This window comes from Conger conger, chromosome 10 (genome assembly GCF_963514075.1).
Source record: "Conger conger chromosome 10, fConCon1.1, whole genome shotgun sequence".
In the NCBI taxonomy this organism is placed as follows: Eukaryota; Metazoa; Chordata; class Actinopteri; order Anguilliformes; family Congridae; genus Conger; species Conger conger.
Window position 1 is genome coordinate 7,078,062 of NC_083769.1, and position 18,288 is coordinate 7,096,349.

At 41.1% G+C, this 18,288-nt stretch overlaps 1 protein-coding gene across 3 annotated transcripts in view; it reads right to left on the bottom strand.

Annotated features, from left to right (window-relative positions):
- Positions 1-13,096: 13,096 nt before the first annotated feature.
- cpne5a (copine Va) overlaps positions 13,097-18,288 on the bottom strand; it is a 188,974-nt gene continuing 183,782 nt past the window's right edge. For all 3 annotated transcript variants that reach the window (XM_061257277.1, XM_061257278.1, XM_061257280.1), the window contains 2 exons: positions 16,646-16,719; positions 13,097-13,285 (listed from right to left, as the gene is read on the bottom strand). In XM_061257277.1, coding sequence (XP_061113261.1) covers positions 13,097-13,285; positions 16,646-16,719 — 263 coding nt within the window. The remainder of the gene's footprint in view (positions 13,286-16,645; positions 16,720-18,288) is intronic.

Here is an 18,288-nt window from a genome sequence, read left to right on the forward strand (position 1 = left end):
GCTCTCCTCTGCAGTAGCCAATCCGTACACGTCTCGTCTTGCCCTCCTCCTTTTTCTATTGGAGTATGAATATGAGTTCAGGGTATTGGAGACATGCTTTTCAGATACAGTACATGAATAAAAAAGGCCCACACCTAAAAGTGGCCTGAGCAGTTTTTAGAATAACAAATACTAGTAGACATGCAAGGTATTGGTCAGAAGGTAAACAGAGAGACTGCTTGCCAGTGTATCATTGCAATGACTGAGCATTTTTGTTGTATAATATTTTTACGGTGAAAATCCTGCATAGCATGCCAGTAAGATCAAATTGGATGTGAGAGGATATTCTCTTATCTCGGGCAAGGTTAAATGGAGACTTTTGTTGTTGTTCAAAACTAAATCAACACTAACGTTCTAGCATCTGCTTGTCAGGTATGTTCGGTTTTTCTCAGAATAAATACACAGAGGAAGTATTTCATTGGACTTGGACTCGGCTAAGCTCAGATGGATTGCCTTTGTAATCCTAACAGAGTTGATGCACGCGGGTCCAAAAATAAACATTCCCTGCTGGGTTTAAAGGGGAACTCCATAAATTGCAGCATCACTATTCGCCTGGATGCTTTTATACTTGGCCCCTTTCATCCGACAGGCCGGTGAATCAGAGACTTCTGTGTTTCTTCAGCTTTCTTATATTAACCTGAGACACAAACTGCACAGGCTTGCAGATTTACAGAGAGTTTAACATGCACTGGCTGTGATTTAAGGCATAAAGGTAGGAATATATATATATATATATATATATATATATATATATATATTGCTTCATAGGTGGGGAACAGCATATCACACTGTTTTTGACAGATGAGAACAGCATATCAAACAGTGTTTTAAAGGAGGGAACAGCATATAAAACAGTGTTTTTAAAGGTGAGAACAGCATATAAAACAGTATTTTAAAGGAGAGAACAGCATAAAGCCACATTTTTAAAGGTGGGAACAGCATATAAAACAGTGTTTTAAAGGTGAGAACAGCATATAAAACAGTGTTTTAAAGGTGAGAACAGCATATAAAACAGTGTTTTAAAGGTGACAACAGCATATAAAACAGTGTTTTAAAGGTGAGAACAGCATATAAAACAATGTTTTAAAGGTGAGAACAGCATAAAGCCACATTTTTAAAGGTGGGAACAGCATATAAAAGTGTTTTAAAGGTGGGAACAGCATATAAAACAGTGTTTTTAAATGAGAGTAACAGCATATCAAACTTTTTTTGAAAGATGAGAAGAGCGTATCAAATAGTGTTTTTAAAGCTTTTTAGGGGATCATTTTTATATATATATATATATATATATATATATATATATATATCATTTTTAAATTTTAAGGATGCACATTAAATTTGTACCCACAAACTGAGATGGGGGCATGGATTCAACCAGGATTCATAACAAAGTGAGCAAGTTAAATCACAATAAGTATTTTGCATTGCATTAGAGATTTGTTTCTTGGTGTGAAATGTTTTTTGCATGTAATATCTGCAGGGTGTAAATTTGTGTATATTTGTCTGTTCATGGTGGCTGAGGACAGCTCTGAGCACAGCACAGCTCACCTGGAGCTCATAGCTTCTCCCTGCCTGTTCTAATGGAGACATCAACCAACACCGCGCTACATTGCAGCTAAAGCGAGTTAAGAGCTCATTATGAAGCCACCCACGCACATAGACGCACACACATACACACACACACACATTCTGTTGTGTGTGGTCTTGTATTTATGTATTCATGGCCGTAAATCAGAACTCATTAATGCATAAGCGTCTAAAGATAAACGTCTGAAAGTCAAGGCTCATGAAGGAATATTGAATAAATGTGCACATACAACCAAACGCTTATGGGCTCACCAGTCACTGCCATTGTCTCTCTTCCAGACATTATATTATGTTCCGTTATCTCTGTGAACTGTGAAACCCTGCAGTTTGATACTGCATTGAGAAAGCACGGCTCCACGGAGATGAATGCAGAGTGCTGATGAGATGTCTGAAGTACGGTCGCACACATAAAATAACAGCCTGATGCGAAGCGATAAAGCTGGCCCTGGATCTGAACAAAAGGGGTGTATATAGATGGAGAGGGCTGAACTGTGGTCCTGATGGAAAAATGGAATGGTCTTTTAAAGAGCTCATCAGCCACCCAGCGGCCATATTATAATGCGCCCTGAATCTGCCAAATGGCTGAAGCTAAGCAGGTGTAGGCTTGGTTAGTACTTGGATGGGAGACCTCCTGGGAAAACTAAGTTGTTGCTGGAAGTTGTTGGTGGGCCACTAAGGGGGTGATCTTCCCTCTAGTTGAAATACCGCCAACGCCCCAGCACAGTGACGGTGACACTCTCCTGCAGAAGATGCTCTTTTTTGGATGAGATGCTGAACCGAGGTCTTGACGCAATGTGGTCATTAAAGATCCCATGACACTCTTCGCAAAGAGTAGGGGAGGTTCCCCTTGACTCAATTTCCAACCCTTGCTCTTTTAACCTGCCACCTAATAATCCCCTGATTTGGCCAAAATAGTGTTCTCTCCATCTCCACCTCAGCTAATGTGTGGTGAGCATTCTGCCACAAAATGCCTTAGTGTCTAGAAAAGCACGATATAAAGGCAATGATCCATTTGTCTACCACCTGCATTGCGAGAATCTTAAAAATGGAAAACTTGCAAAGAAAGATTTTTGTTTCCTAATTTAGCTTCATAATTGTAACCTTAGTTTGTAACCCTAACCCTAACCCCCACCTCAACCAACTTGGCACTGGAAAGCTCATATTCATACTCATAGCCATGGAACTTTACTTTCCAGTCCCAAGTTGGTTGAGGTGGGGGTTAGGGTTACAAAGCTAGGGTTTGGAAACAAAAATCTTTCTTTCCAAAGGTGCACCTTGGGAAAGAAAATCTTGCACTGGCCATTCAGAGTACTAGCCTTTAAGTAGGAAGAATTTGGTCTCTTGTGTCTTGAGTTGTATGTTTGTTTGTTCAGTTCTCTTGGGAATAAAGTGTTAAGTTTCAGCATCCTGTGTTTTTCTATCCTGCATCTCTCCTCTGGTGTCCAGTTATTATTAGTTTGAAGGTCCAATATTTCTAGTGCCTCAAGTCCCTGGTGAAAGAAATGAGCCACCAGTTGTGTGTCTGTGTCCTCATGATTTGTTATACTGTATATGTGTTGTGCTAGTCTATATCTAATCATATTTCCTATGAAGCTATGGATAGGGTAACAAAGCAGTTTGAAATCAGAGATCAGTTTTGCAAAAACATTTGACTGTTTTGTGTTTATAGTTTTGATAAATGGCATGTAGTTTCAGGTGTATAGTTTCAGGAAGTGCGTATAAACAATTGAGAAAAACAGTATGAGGAATATTTAATGACCATGATACACAGTATTTTTAGGCATTGTTAGATGGATAATATTGCCTGCAGGTATGGTGGAGATGAGCCAGGGGACAGAAACACATAGTGTCACATAGTGGGCTCAAAGAAATTAAAGTAAGGTGAAAAAAATACTATTGGTCACATTCTGCATCGCCTTAACATATTGTCTGTGTGTCATGTAATGAATGTGAAGGCACAAAATTGGTAAAGCGGAAGTTTCTGGAATTATACTGCACCCTATTAAATAGAAAGCAAAATGTAAGGAAACTACCTAGTGTTGACGTCTGGGTTCAAAGTATGTGTTTTACGGTATCAATACATAGCTACAATATATTCTGACTACGATTACGAAGTCCTGTCTTTCTTGTTTTTTAGATCGCCGAGATGGGCTAAAACTCTCATAATGCTTAGTCTGATAATGCTTTCCCTTTCACAGTAACAAAATGTCCTCAATCAGACTCTCCTGGACAACTGACAGTACCCTCTGTATTCATATTCATATTCCACTCATGCAATTTAAAAATCCAATTTAACCGTCATGATTTGAACGTATAAACTTGATTACACAAATGTATACTTATAGGGAAAAAAAAACCCTTGGGCACAATGACTGTGCGCTCATACAATATTTTTTTAAAGTAATGAAAAGCTACATGTTGATCATTTGCTGTTACATACAGAGCCTTGTAATTGTGTGGTTGCAGAACAATTTAACGCTTCATTTGCTTATATTAAGTTGTCGCTGCTGCCGTTTATGATGAAATGCGCTAGCATAGCATTTAGCAGTATAGCGGAAATGCAATTCAGCGGGACATCCGCTTTGCCTCCCCATGACAATCATCTTTAACGGAATTAAAGAACCCAGCCACTTACCACATCCCTTCTGGGAACAAATACAGCCATGAATTAATAATGGCAAACTCATGTCTCTGGGTCCTCTTAGCCATGGAAAAATTAATACAATTTAATTTAAGAAGCTAAAGGAATGCATAAACCACAACAGCGTCAGGCCAGGAAAAACCCCAAACGAGAAACAGTCTAAAGAAAATCAATGTCCTCGAATACACAGCAGAAGCCTGACTGAAGTTCATTATCATGAAAAATTGATTTAAAAAACTGGGTCATCCACATACATTGACTCATCCAATCACTAACCTTATTATTACCCCTTCAACATAGACCTACTCTTGCCACAGCCCTAGTCTATACTATACCCTACCATACTATACTATACTGCAAAACTGATTAAAAATGACTCCCCTTAATTACTTTTATTGAGATACATTTTTACGGAAATGGTTTTGAAACCATAAAGCCACCAAACCTCATGAAAAATGGTCTTATAAATTTAAATAGCTAGTGTTTGGAATAGCATTTGTTTGAATGATCCAGATGACCCAAAATATATTTATTTATTTTGGTGGTAAAGACAACAGCCTCAAGTAGTTTACTGTTTATTTATTTATATGATGAAATACATTTTTAATTATACACTCAGTGACCACTTTATTAGGTAGACCTGTACACCAGCTTGTTAATGCAAATATCTAATCAGCCAATCATGTGGTAGAAAGAGGTTCAGTTGTTGTTCAGCCCAAACATAATGGGGAAGAAATGTAATCTAAGTGCTTTTGACCATGGAATGATTGTTGGTGCCAGAGAGACTGCTAATCTTCTGGGAGTTTCATGCACAACAGACTAGACGATACAGAGAATGTTGCAGAAAAGAAAATCTCCAGTGGACAAAAATACCTTATTTATGAGAGAGGTCAGAGGGGAATGGCCAGACTGGTTCAAGCTGACAGGAAGGTGACAGTAACACAAATAACCACAGTGCTATGCATAAGAGCATCTCTGAACACACCATGACAACTAAGAAATACCTAATAAAGTGGTCACTGAGTGTAAATGACTTCAATCGCATTTCCTTGCATGCATATCCTATCATAAATTACCGTTGGTGGCATGTACTGATTGCTCTCATGTTAAAACAGCCAATATATTCACACCCACACACTGACTGTATATGGAATGTGTTATTGCAAAAAGTATTGAGCCGGCTTACTCTGGTAATGGTAAGCATAGTTAAGGTGGCATTAGCAGTAACATTCGTAAAATTAGGTACATAAAAGTGTACCCCAAGCCAGCAATACATAATTAATGTCACGTTTCAGGTCTGTCTCACCATGTTTTATGTTGATTTATGTTTATTCATGTTGTCTTAGTCACATAGTGTTTTATCATGTATTATGTTGTCTAGGTTCGTCATGTTGTTTAGTTATGTTTCGTTACGATTTATTTTCTTGTCATGTTTAGTTATGTTATCGTACGATTTTATTACCTGGTTATGTTGAGTGATTATCGTCTTAGTTTCGCGTTGTGTTATGTTTCGATGCATGTTTATTGTTTAGTTAACTGGTCGTTGTTATGCATACACTTTTACATGTTTTTCCGCAAACCTTGCGTTCCGCCTTCTCTCTCTCTCTCTCTCTCTCGTTCTGTCCTTCACTCCCCTTATGTTCTATTTGTCGATTTACTAAAACTACTAACGCTAGATCAGGATTGGGTAGAAACTAACATGACTAATCATGTGTTCATGTTACCTTATGTTTCTCGTGCATGTCATTTACTAATTTACTAATGCTAGGGCAGGATAGGTTTATTACTAACGATTACTAATCTCCTTGTTAAACTTGTCATCCATCGCACCTGTTTTCCATTTCCTTGCTACGCTCTTACTAATTGTCTACACCTGTCTACACCTGCATTTATAGCCCAGTCGCGCAACTGTTCACTGCGAAATTGTCTGCCTCTGTCTTTTCACGCAACTCTTGAGCATTACTTACTGTCTTGATTACACGTTACGATCCACGCCTGTTACTGACCATCGACCATTGATTTCTGTTTTGTGACCTTCGTTTTGTTTTTCGACTACGTCCCCGCCTACCGTTTATGTACTTTTGCCCCGCTGATTGTTTCATGGTTTCGACTCCCGCTTCGCCCACGACTACGCCTCTGCCTGCCGTCCGCCTGTTCATCTGCCCCGCTGACTGCTCTCCTGCTACCGGACCTCCCCGCACGCCTACCGACTACGAGATTGCCTCTTCCCTCGGCACCGTGCTTTTTGTTCGTTTTGTATTTGTTTGGCTGGATCTTCGTGTATGGACTTTGTTTGTATTGACTACGCTCCTGGGACTCGTCCCGAATAAAGCCCTAACGGGACTTTATCTTACTATTGTTTCTGAGTCGTGCATTTTGGGTCCAACCCCCACGCACCCGTCTCAATTAATTTGTCCATTAGGCCTTTAGGGGTTGGCTACCCCTATCTAGCGTGATGAGGCAGGTGAAATTCTGCTGAAAGTCGACATCACCCACTCACCATACATAATTATTACAGTGCAGGATTTATTTAGAATATACTGTAAGAAGCATACTGATATTGTTTTGCATTCGCAAATGTCAGCCAAAATGCGCTTTGCTGACTATGCAGGATTACACAACACATAGATTTTAAATCATATTGTTTCACAAATGAAGCTACAAGGCTACTGCAGAATATGCTGATATAATAGGGCTCTGTGAATTTATTAAAAATATAGGCTGGTATAAACCTAAAGCAGCTGGGTACATTTATACTGTGGAAATTATTCGCAGGTTTTGGAGTACCTTGTTATCGACTGCAGCAGCTGTTGGAGATGTGTTCATGGTGGTGGGGGGGGGGGTGAATATGATCCGTTTGCCTCAGAAAATCAGCGTTTCGGGTCGAGGCCATCAACAGGAAAAAACCTGCCTTAAGGGCTTTTGTTTGCAAAAAGAAAATGACAAGGTGTTCTATGAGAGTGTCGGGTTGACTATACGAGACTCCTTGTCCAGAAGATTTGAGGGACTCGTCTGAAATAGGAGACGTGGGTGCACTCAGAGCACAGAATAACACACTGTTTAATGCACGGGGAGACTGACGTTTTGGTGTCTTCCTCTGCTTTTGGTCTCTGAGGAAGATGTCGTTTGACGTTGAGACGTCAGTCTCCTCTGTCCATATTACCCAGAGCTCTGTTGCACCATTACATTAATGGCATTTGGCAGACGCTTTTATCCAGAGCAATATACAGTTGATTAGACTAAGCAGGAGACAATCCTCCCCTGGAGCAATGCAGGGCTCAAGGGCCCAACGGATGTGCGGATCTTATTGTGGCTACACCAGGATTCGAACCACCGACCTTGCGGGTCCCAGTCATGTGCCTTAACCACTATGCTACAGGCCGCCTGGTCTCTCATCCCAGGATGCTCCCTGTGAAGTTGTCCAGGTAAGGAGTCTCATAGAGTCTGTTTCTCCTGTTGCAGAGCACCTATTGGATCCTCTTTTGTTAGCTGGCTTGTAGCACGTTTGGTATTTTCCTTTCTGCCAGTGTTGGGGTCAGTTTGTTCACTGCTACACTAGCGTTGGGGTCAGTTTGTTCAGTGCTACACTCGGTCCAAATGAGGGCAATGCACACTCCTCATCCAATGAGGGGTTGGCAACAGCCCACCCTCACTCCCCTACCATCGTTTCATTTTACATGTGTGTGGAAGTCCTGGATAGACTGTGTTGGCATCCCTGCTGTAAAACCCAGCTATGCCAGCTTCACCAGCTTGGAAATAGAGCTGGTCGAGCTGGGTATGAGCTGGTCAACCAGCCAGTGCTGGTAGCTTGTCTGAGCTGTTTCAAAACATAGCTTGAGCTGGTCAAACCATGTCAAGTTGAGATCTGGTCTGAACTGGTCAACCAGCTAAACCATGTTGAGGTGGGAGCTGTTCTGAACAGGCCAACTGGCTACCAGCTGTTTCAAAACCTAGCTTGAGCTGTTTTTTCAGCTGGGTTTACAGTGGCAATCTGGCTTTATATCACACAATACATCTTAATTTACAGGAAGGTTTGAGCATTTCACACAATGTGTGTTTTTTTCACGCTTAAGCAGAGCATTGCCACATTTTATACAATGAAACAGAGACTTTGTTTGGAGTGGAAAGGCCAAATTCAGCTAATGGGCTTATTGTCACAATAAAACCACTCATGTAGCTTTTTGTAAAAGTAGTCATTTCTTTTTATTAATTTTCATTTAAGGCAATCCAATACAAAGCATTTCACAACCCACCGTATGACAACAATAATGTACAACAAAGTTTGGTTCGAAAAAATTTACCATGCAAAATAGACTGAGAGGTAAATGACCAAGATGAAAAGGAAAGGATAAACCATTAGATAAATAACGAGAGAAACGATAAACGGTAACTAAGACATGCTGGGCGGCTATAGGTTTCAAATAGAATAATCTTTATCATAAACAGACCGATTGCTCAGCGTACTGCAGGGCATAAGTAAGAGAAAGTTACAGTACACAGTCCACTGAACTTCCTGCCTTTTTGGCACTAACATGCACACTGTCCAGATGGGATGATGCTTGTATGTTACAGATGCCGGACCTGGGTACTGAGCGAGCTCGTCACGTTATCTGGATGTACACAACGTACAGACCTCAGCAAGAGCCTATAGGGGGTAACACAGTCAACTGCACTGTTCCCATACACTTCCGAAATCAAAACAAATATCCGCTAAGAAATAAAACTCAACCCTTACAGAAGTACAAACCACCAGAGGCTTCACTTATAAACGAACGACTGCTCTGTTTTAGGCGCTTACTGCGGCAACAGAGTAGCATGCACGTGGAAAACGGCAGACAGCGTAAAAGCAGGTTTCAAAACAGTAGTGGAAATTTCCATGTATAGATATTAGAACATAAGGAAAGGCGCAACCGAATGTTACGTTCCAAGAATGAATGGCGGGATTGAAAACATTCCTGAAAAATTCAAACTCCGGATGGATTCTCATTAGCATTAGCATCGTGTATGGAGAGGGTCACCCACGCTAGGCATTCTGGGGAAGGCAGAGTGCACTTGGGTGCAGATCCCTTTAAGAGGGAACAGCATTGCTATCATTTCTTTTCAACAGCAACCATTATCTCTATTTGCTATGCTACCATTTTTTTTTTAATTACACCCAAAAATAACCTGTAAGAATTACATGCACAATGAATTTCCATAAAATATAAAAAGGGAATCAGTGTTATTCAGAGTAAATTATTAAGCAATGGTGAATAGATCAAGGAAGTGAATGCAAAGTCGATATCATCTTTCATTAAAGTATACTTTTGAAGATGCCAAATTGAAAAGGCATGAATAAATTGTTGCAATTCATTTTTTTCTCTCCTTCTGCTTAAAACCCAGACTGACAAAATTATTCCTGAAGTGAAGAGTCATGCTAAAATAACCAGCTTTGTTCAAAGTGTTGATTTGATAATTGGAGGATCGTCTATAAAACAATTCAAACTGGCACAAAGCAGAGATAACCTAATCAGTTCCCCTATTCAACTGAAAAAGGAAACCGTGTATCCAAGAGCTCTTCCTGTCAACCCTCTCTTCCTCTATGGTGGCCTTGGTGCCCCGCTGTAAAATCCAGCTATGACCACCTAATTACTAGCTACCAGCAGTTTCAAAACATAGCTTGAGCTGGTCAAACCATGTTGAGCAGGGTCAACAACAAAGTCTGAAGTGGTCAACAACCAGCTACCAGCTGTCTCAAAACCTAGTTTGAGTTGTTTTTTCAGCAGGACACTACTCCTGTAACAAAAACTCCCTAGTACAAAGATTAATTCAAATCAAGACTGCAAAAATCACACCACTGCTTGAAAACACAGCAAAGAACAAGCTGATAACAGTAGAAAATGGGGACCTTGCGCCCAGCTGTCTGGCTAAATGCCATTTGTTTGTTTACAATTATGTGTTTCCTGAAAGATTTAATAAATTTAGAAATAAATACCCCAGTAAAAACAGGCCCACAGTTCAAACATCAGGGCATATCGCTGCATGTCGGATGAAAGAAGTGTTTTCACTGCGCATGAACTGGTATTCATTGTAAATAGCTTGTTAATTCTCTTGAAAGATTTGAAAACCATTAGCATGCTTTTTTACGTCTACATGTATGTCAAAGAATACATGGGTGTGTACTTCTAATATGCAATGCATATAAAATGCTCCAGCAAATTACCCGTTGCCGTTTATTCCTCAACTTTCTTCCAGTAATAATAATAATAATAATAATAATAATAATAATAATTACTTTTTTTGCTAATGCTTTTATCCCAAACAACTTTGATTAGACTAAGCAGGGAACAATCCCCCCTGGAGCAATTCAGGGTTAAGGGCCTTGCTCAAAGGCCCAACAGCTGCACAAATCTTATTGTGGCAACACTGGAACACTTGAACCACCAGCCTTCTGTATCCCAGTCATGTACCTTAGCCAGTAGGCTACAGGCTGCCCCCATAATCCTAGTGATAGTTTCTCTTGGGCGAAGGGGGATATTCTTAGACAGACATGCTTGGTTTCAATATAGCTCACAGAAAAACTGCAAGACGTTGTCGTCAAATGATGAATCTGCATTGTCACAGCGTTGACAACAAATGGTTGGGACACTTATTCTTCTCTTCTGTTTATCTTCTGACTAAATATTCCAGCCACTGCAATGCCCAGACCAGATGTGGGCCTGATATGAAAGTCCTGAAAACACTACTCTAGGCCCACTAGAATTGCGTATAAAACATGTTATTCACAAATGTAGCAATTATAGAATAATTTTGGTTAAAAGTGTCAATAATCTGTGGAGATTCCACAAATGTCTGAAGCATGTGATAAATAAATATGAAGTAAACTGAAAAAAAGGGAAAAAAAAAAACAAGTCTGATTTCTCACACAGGACACTTTGGGTAAAGACTCCCAAATTTTCTTTGATAAGAAAATACAGAGCAGCCAGTAGTGAAGATTCTATGAGAAAGGCGGTTTGTGTGGAGACATTTTTTTTACATAAAGTACAGTCAGTATTAGATTAAGGTCAATGGTGGTTCCCTCACCACGTTGTTGTCGAGGCCCATGCAAAATTGGTTTGGCATTTCTCCGAAAAGGGACCTCACAAATAATTAGGATTCAATTCATGTGTGAAATGGAGGACCGCCTGCCACTATGCGGAAAAGGTGGCCATTCTGTCTCCTGATCTCTGCACAGAGCCAATAAAAGAATGGCACAGCAATTAGTATGGCCCCGTAGCCTAATGCCTTTTCCTTAGCGTAGCACGGCTGCTTAGCCAAGTGTAGCTATCTAGCTCATCCTGGGCGTGATCTTGGATATAACGTTTTATCTGCGTTCTGAGTAGCTTTGAGATTCAAATTTTGCATTTTTTCATACTTTTAAACAGTATATTTGTCTAAAACTTAACATATATATTTAGTGCCCAATAAACAATGTATTTATGACACAAACTCATTTATCTCAAAATGTCAGTTAGAACCCTATAATTATAAGTTAAGCATGGCTGCTTAGCTTAGTTTCGTCACTTACTTTAGCTTTGTGTAGCCCCTCGGCTAGCCTACTCCCCATTCCCCAACATGAGAGGGAGAACCTCCAACACGTCATCTCCTGTTTGTGCTGAAGGCAGAGTATTGGGGAATTGACTGCCCACTGTTTCTCTGTCCAGCAATGCAGCTACAGTAGGTCCAAAATATGGCAGAGCTCAGGGTTTAATACTGTCGTATGAAGATGTTTGGATCACTACCATGTTTGTTCTGAATAAATTAAAAGGAATAACACACCAACCCTTTTCCATACCTCAAAACTATACCTCAATTTGGCAAGATAGATACACACAATTCATCGAAATCATTATTGTGCCAGCTGTTGGTTTGAAATATTCCCATTATCATGCTTGTAAGGTTAGGTTGTGCTTCTCATAGCTCAGTCAGTGCTTCTCTGTTATGCGCTATACTCGTCTATTGGGCAAAGCTCATTGAGGTGGACAGTAGAAATATTCACAGCTGGTTTCCAGCAGAAAAATTCCCTTAATTGTGCTGTGGAATTCCCCTCTTGTCCATGGCATCGAAAGACAAAGGCAAGTATGTACCTTATATAAAATTAGGCATTTTGATTCTACCCACACCCTCATGCTAGTATATCCATGTTATATATGGAAATAAAAATGTATAGCTCACTGACAAAAAAAAAAGAAATAGCAAAGACCAAAAACCCAAAATCATTATGGAAAACAGCTCAGCACTTCCCCCACCCCATAATAAATAGCGTATAAATTTTTATGTCATAATATGGACAGTTCATAAATCACCATTCAGAAAGTTACCTAGAAACATCACCCAAATGCACACGCTCTAACACAATTATGTCAATTTGCTTGGAAGAGTCAAGCAGGGATGCGCCACCCAGGACATTTAGACAACCACAGACGCCACAACTCTAAATCGCTAACACCGTTCATCTTTTTCATTCTGGGGTTCCTCTTCTCCTCTCTTCTTCACGCAGGAAAGGAAACCCGAAAACCACCTCTCCTCTCCGAGGTCGTCGCATCTCTCGATCCGGCCACCTGTCAAGCCTCTTTTTTTTTGTCTCTTTTCAACTGAGAAAAACAAAAATGACCGTTAGAAACAGAAAACTGTGCCTTTGGATGTTTTAGGTCTGGCCAGTGTGGATGGGTTCAAGTTGGCGGGAACTTTGTTTTTTTATTATTCTGTGGTAAGTTCAAAGGTCGTTTTTCCGCCCCCCCCCTCCCCCCCCCCCCCCCCCCCTCCGTTGCAGCCCTGGTCCCTCCCTGTTGCCGGTCACGGTACGTTGGCTTAAATCTGTGTGTGCATGGTGTGTCCTGGGGGCGTGTAGGGCGGTGGGGCCGGGTTGGGCTTGATCCCGCGGGACTTCATGTAGGAGATGAACTGGTCCGGAATCTCCGCAAGGACATCCTTAGCCAGACGCGCCATGCTCAGCACGTGGTTCCCGGTCCGGTCCATGTAATCCCGAAACGGAACAAACTGCAGGGTGAACAAGGACAGCAGTCAACGCGCGGTATCAACAAACTGAAAACAAAAGGACGAAGGATAACGCTTTATGTCACAGCCCGTTAATTACTAGTAGTTACAGGGTAAGTACACAGCTACTAGTGTAATTATCAGGTAACTCTGTTGACCTCAGTGGTAAGTACTGTGAAACAAAGTCATTAAGTACTAAATATGTTTTACAGTACTTACCTCTGAAAAAAAAAGTTTCCTCATAAGTACCTCTTACTCACACAGTAAATATTAGGTAATTAACAGGTTGTAAAATAAAGCATCACTGAACAAAGTAACAACAAGATAGCAATAGAAAAATACACAATATGAACAAGTTAACAACATATTATACACACAATTATAACAAGGTAATAACAAGATAACAAATAAGAACAAAATAGCAACAATATATCAACATAAGAAGAAGGTACAGTAACAGCAAGATAACCAAATAAGAACAAGGTAACGATGATACAATAAGAACACGGCAGCAATATATAGTAACACAATAATAACAAGGTGATGAAATAAGGTAACGCGTAAGAACAACGTAACTGCACAAGGTGACACAATAACAACACAATGTAAGGAAAAACCAAGGCCACAGCACCAGGCAGGAACAAGGTAATAATGTCAGGTAACAACAGAGGAACAAGAACGACATGACGATGTGAATACAGTGAGAAGGGCGCAGAGCTCGGCCGTCCCTTTTTCAGTCGAGTGAAAGTGATACGTACAGTACTCAGTATCTAAAGACCATTCTACCAAGGACACCGTAGGGCACACAATCGCATTGTTGTCAAGTCGTGAAATGATCCTCGTTGTTGAACTAATGAACTCGAATCCATAAAGCGCCTGAGTTCTCTGCCAACCCGGTTCCTGATGACACTGCGTGGATGCTAATGACACCGCTTGGACACCGCGCGGATCCGATTCCCATCAATACCCAGTGACTTCCTGCCGCTTGCCTGTCGCTTCTCGATGCTCGTTCTATTGACGCTCGTGTTGAACCGCACAGTCGATTTGCATGTGTTGATCCTGTAGGACCCGGCCGGGGATGTGTCAGCACACACACAGGTGGTTTATTCACTGAGGGGATATGTGATTTAGCATGACTGGAGGCCAAAGAAAGGGAGAGACTTTACCCGAGAAAGGGTGCACGCTGTGGTCCTAGCCTGGCACTAAAACACTAGACACAATGGATCATTGTCTTATTTGGCAGAAGCTTTAATCCAGAGCGACATACAGTAAGTTCATTGAAGGTGATTGAGCAACTTCAGAACACAGGTCAGATAAGGTACTATTCACAAAAGCATCAGTTATCCATTATGAACAGCTATGAACATCAAGCCGAGTTCACAAGTAAATATAGGCTACGTGAGTACAGTCTGTTAAGTTACGGCATGTCTTCAGTCAAGCTGAATTGGACGCTGGGAAAGATAAAAAGCCTGCAGGCATACTGGCCCTTCTGAGACAGGAACAAGGGCCCCTGGGATCGGAATAATCGGCCCTTCTGCCACCGTTTCGCTGTGATGTTCTGTTCTCTTTCTCCCCCATTTACTTCAATGGTGGTCCCGGAAAAACAAGAAAACACTGCACAACGTTGCCCTCGGGAAATCTAAGTATTATTTGCGGAATTAGTGTTCCAAAAAGCGGCCATAAAAAGACCGGCAGGGTTACAGGCGGTAGATATGAAAAGCTGGAATAGGCCAGTTTATTTGTCTAAGAGCTGAAAAGCTCCCAGCTGGGAACCTCCTTTACTAACAGGTCTGTAATTTCAAGACTTTAATATCATTTGACACCTGGGATGACTAAATAATTTGAAAGGTACCACCTGAAATTATGAAATGTTTTTGTTCTGTCCATTTTAGGAGAAATTACACTCCAGTGAGCACTTTATTAGGTATTCATTAGACTTATTTTTAAGATGTATAGGTCTTCTGCTGCTGTGGCCTATCCACTTAGAGGTTTGAAGCGTTGCGTGTTCAGAGATGCTCTTCTGCATACCACTGTTATAATGTGTGGTTATTTGCATTACTGTCACCTTCCTGTCAGCTTTGACCAGTCTGGCCATTCTCCTCTGACCTCTCTCATTAACCATGCGTTTCTGCACCGCACAACTGCTGCTCACTGGATGTTTTTGTTTTTCGCACCATTTATCTGCAAACTCTAGAGACTCTTGTGCGTGAAAATCCCAGGAGATCAGGAGTTTCTGAGAGAATCAATCCACCCTGCCTGGCACTAACAATCATTCCACGGTCAAAGTCACTTAGATCACATTTATTCCCCATTCTGACATTTGGTCTAAAAACAGCAGAACATCTTGACCACGTCAGCATGCATTTAGTTCCTACCGTATGATTGGCTGATTAAATATTTGCATTAACAAACAGGTCTTCCTAATAAAGTGATCAGTGAGTGTATATGCTAATTTCCCGGTTACACTCTGTTCTCTGAAAAAATAGTGTTGCAAAAGAGTGTAACACTATTGTAACGCTATTGTTACAACTTGTTATTGTAACACAGAACAGTCTTCTTGTCTGTGTTTTACTCCTCTGGAGGAGCATTTAAATGTACAATAGGTAATATTTTAGTGTTAAAACATTGCTACAAGACCATGGTAAATCCCTTCCTATCATTGAAAAAGGCTCACTGACATGTTGACTCACCCTCTGCCTGTGTTTATAGTCTGACACTCAAAACTACCAAAATATTGTACAGCTGCACAATAATTCAAGCTCATTGGTTGAACATTGGTTCTAATTGCCACAGCCAATGACGTGGGGGAGGGGCTTCAATGTCAGCACATTCACAGAGATGGGGTGGGATAAACAGTGTTGTGGTTTGAGGGTGTTTGTTGCTGCAATTCATCTCTTGACCATTAGAAGTCCAAAATTACCTATTGCACCTTTAAATTAATTAATAAATTAAATGAAGATTGCAGGGCAAATAATACTTGTAAGCAGTACACAGCCCAACAGGCCAATACTGTATATTTTACAGGTGCTAAGAATTTTGTTATGAAAATGCCATAAGATTTTTTTGGAAAATAATTTTTTTACACAAAACATTAAAAACATAAAGTTTTATTACAGTAAAGGTGACTCTTGCATTACTCTAGCATCTTGAACCTGCAAACACTAAGAGCAAAGAATAGATATCATATATATTCATGCCTCCATCGACCCAATAAGGCACTTTCGTGGCACGCCTGCAATGCTTCATTTTTACAACCTCATTCATTTAGAAGTCATTCTCAGTCAGCTAGTAGTAAGCGCTCCATGGATTTATACCGGTCGTCTGCCCGTAATGGCTAACCCAGCTGTCACTTGGAAAATTCACCTGGACGATGTCTCGTTCTGCCAGCTTTCCTCGAGAGGAGATCCTCACGTCATCACCATCCAGCTCCACCATGGCTAAAAAACACAGAACACCGTTACTATCGGCAACCCGAGAGGCAGACGCCCCGACAGTGACCTTTGACCTCTAACAGACCAAACAACTCAGAAACAGACCAAACAACTGAAACAATTGTTTGAAATGCTTTTACAATTGAGATACCATTGTAACACTTCTGCAGACAACTGACAATTCTAAAAGTGAAGTTTCTTTTTAACCAACATTCAGAATAAAATTAGCCTTTCATATAAGTTGTACGTTTCTGCTGGTTTTATTCAAATTCCTCAGTGATCTGCAGGAGTGGTTTTCAAATATTGGCAACATCTCAATATTTACCAACAGTTAAAATATTTCAAATTCAGCTGTGTCGTGTCTTGGCCTCATCTTTAACATACGAGTGGAAAACACCAGCGCAGGACCGGAGAGAGCAGGAGGTCCGAGAAACCGCTCCTGAGCAGCCTCAGATTTTCCGGAAAAACGCTAAATTCCCCGCAGCAGCTGTGAATGGGCGCTCTGAATTCGCGTCACGGAAAGCATTCGAGGCGCGCCGCTGATGGGTTGACATCCGTTTATTATCTGGATGGTTTGGCATCGATAATGACTCTGTACCCGCCAATTAACCCCAGTCACTCTCACCGAACTCTCCCCACTCCAGACCTTTTTAGTCAACCCCCCACCACCCCCCCACTTGTCCCAATGCATCAACTGAGGGTATAATTACAACAATGTGTCAGTCTGGTTCAAACCCAGAAAAAAGAGCAATGTTCAACATCAGAGCGGATTGTGGAATGTCTGCATTCAATTCACAGTATTAAAGAATTATATTTTGTGATAATGTTTAAGTTATAATATGGTAAATGGTCTGAATTTAAATAGTGCCTTTATTCAAAGTGCTGTACAATTGATGTTTCTCATCCACCCATTCACACACACTCACACACCAACGGCAATTGGCTGCCATGCAAGGCACCAACCAGCTCGTCAGGAGCAATTGGGGGATAGGCGTCTTGCTCAGGGACACTTCGACACACACAGGGCGACCCTCCAACTGCCAGACGACTGCTCTTATCTCCCAAGCCCAATAATAACCTATTGCTATGATCATGTATATGTTATGAAGTGTATATGTCTATGATCAAGGAATATGCTGCGGTATAAATTGTGATAAATACAACATAATGTCTTTGGGTGGTGTATGTTGTGATACAATTAAAAAATACGTGGGGTGTATTTTGTGATGTAATGTGTAATGTATATAATGTGCACGTAATGATAAGTATGTTTTGGCTTCAGAAGGGGCTAGAGGAGGGAGTAAAGGGCTGCTCTTGCGTGCCGTAGGCGTGCTGTCCGCTCAGCATCTCTGTGGTTCTGACACACAGAAGGGCTGCAGGTCCATGGGCAGTGGTGCCTCCATGCTAAAGCTGGGCATCAGCTGCTGCCCCAGTCACCCCAGCCGGTACCCATTACCTGCACTGGGGCCTCTGTAAAAGGCCTTGCTTTCGGGCCTAAAGGGGGAGACCCTTTTTTCTTTTTCTTTTTTTCTTTTTTGTTTGGCTGTTTGTTTGCCTGTAGCCTGTGGCTAAGGT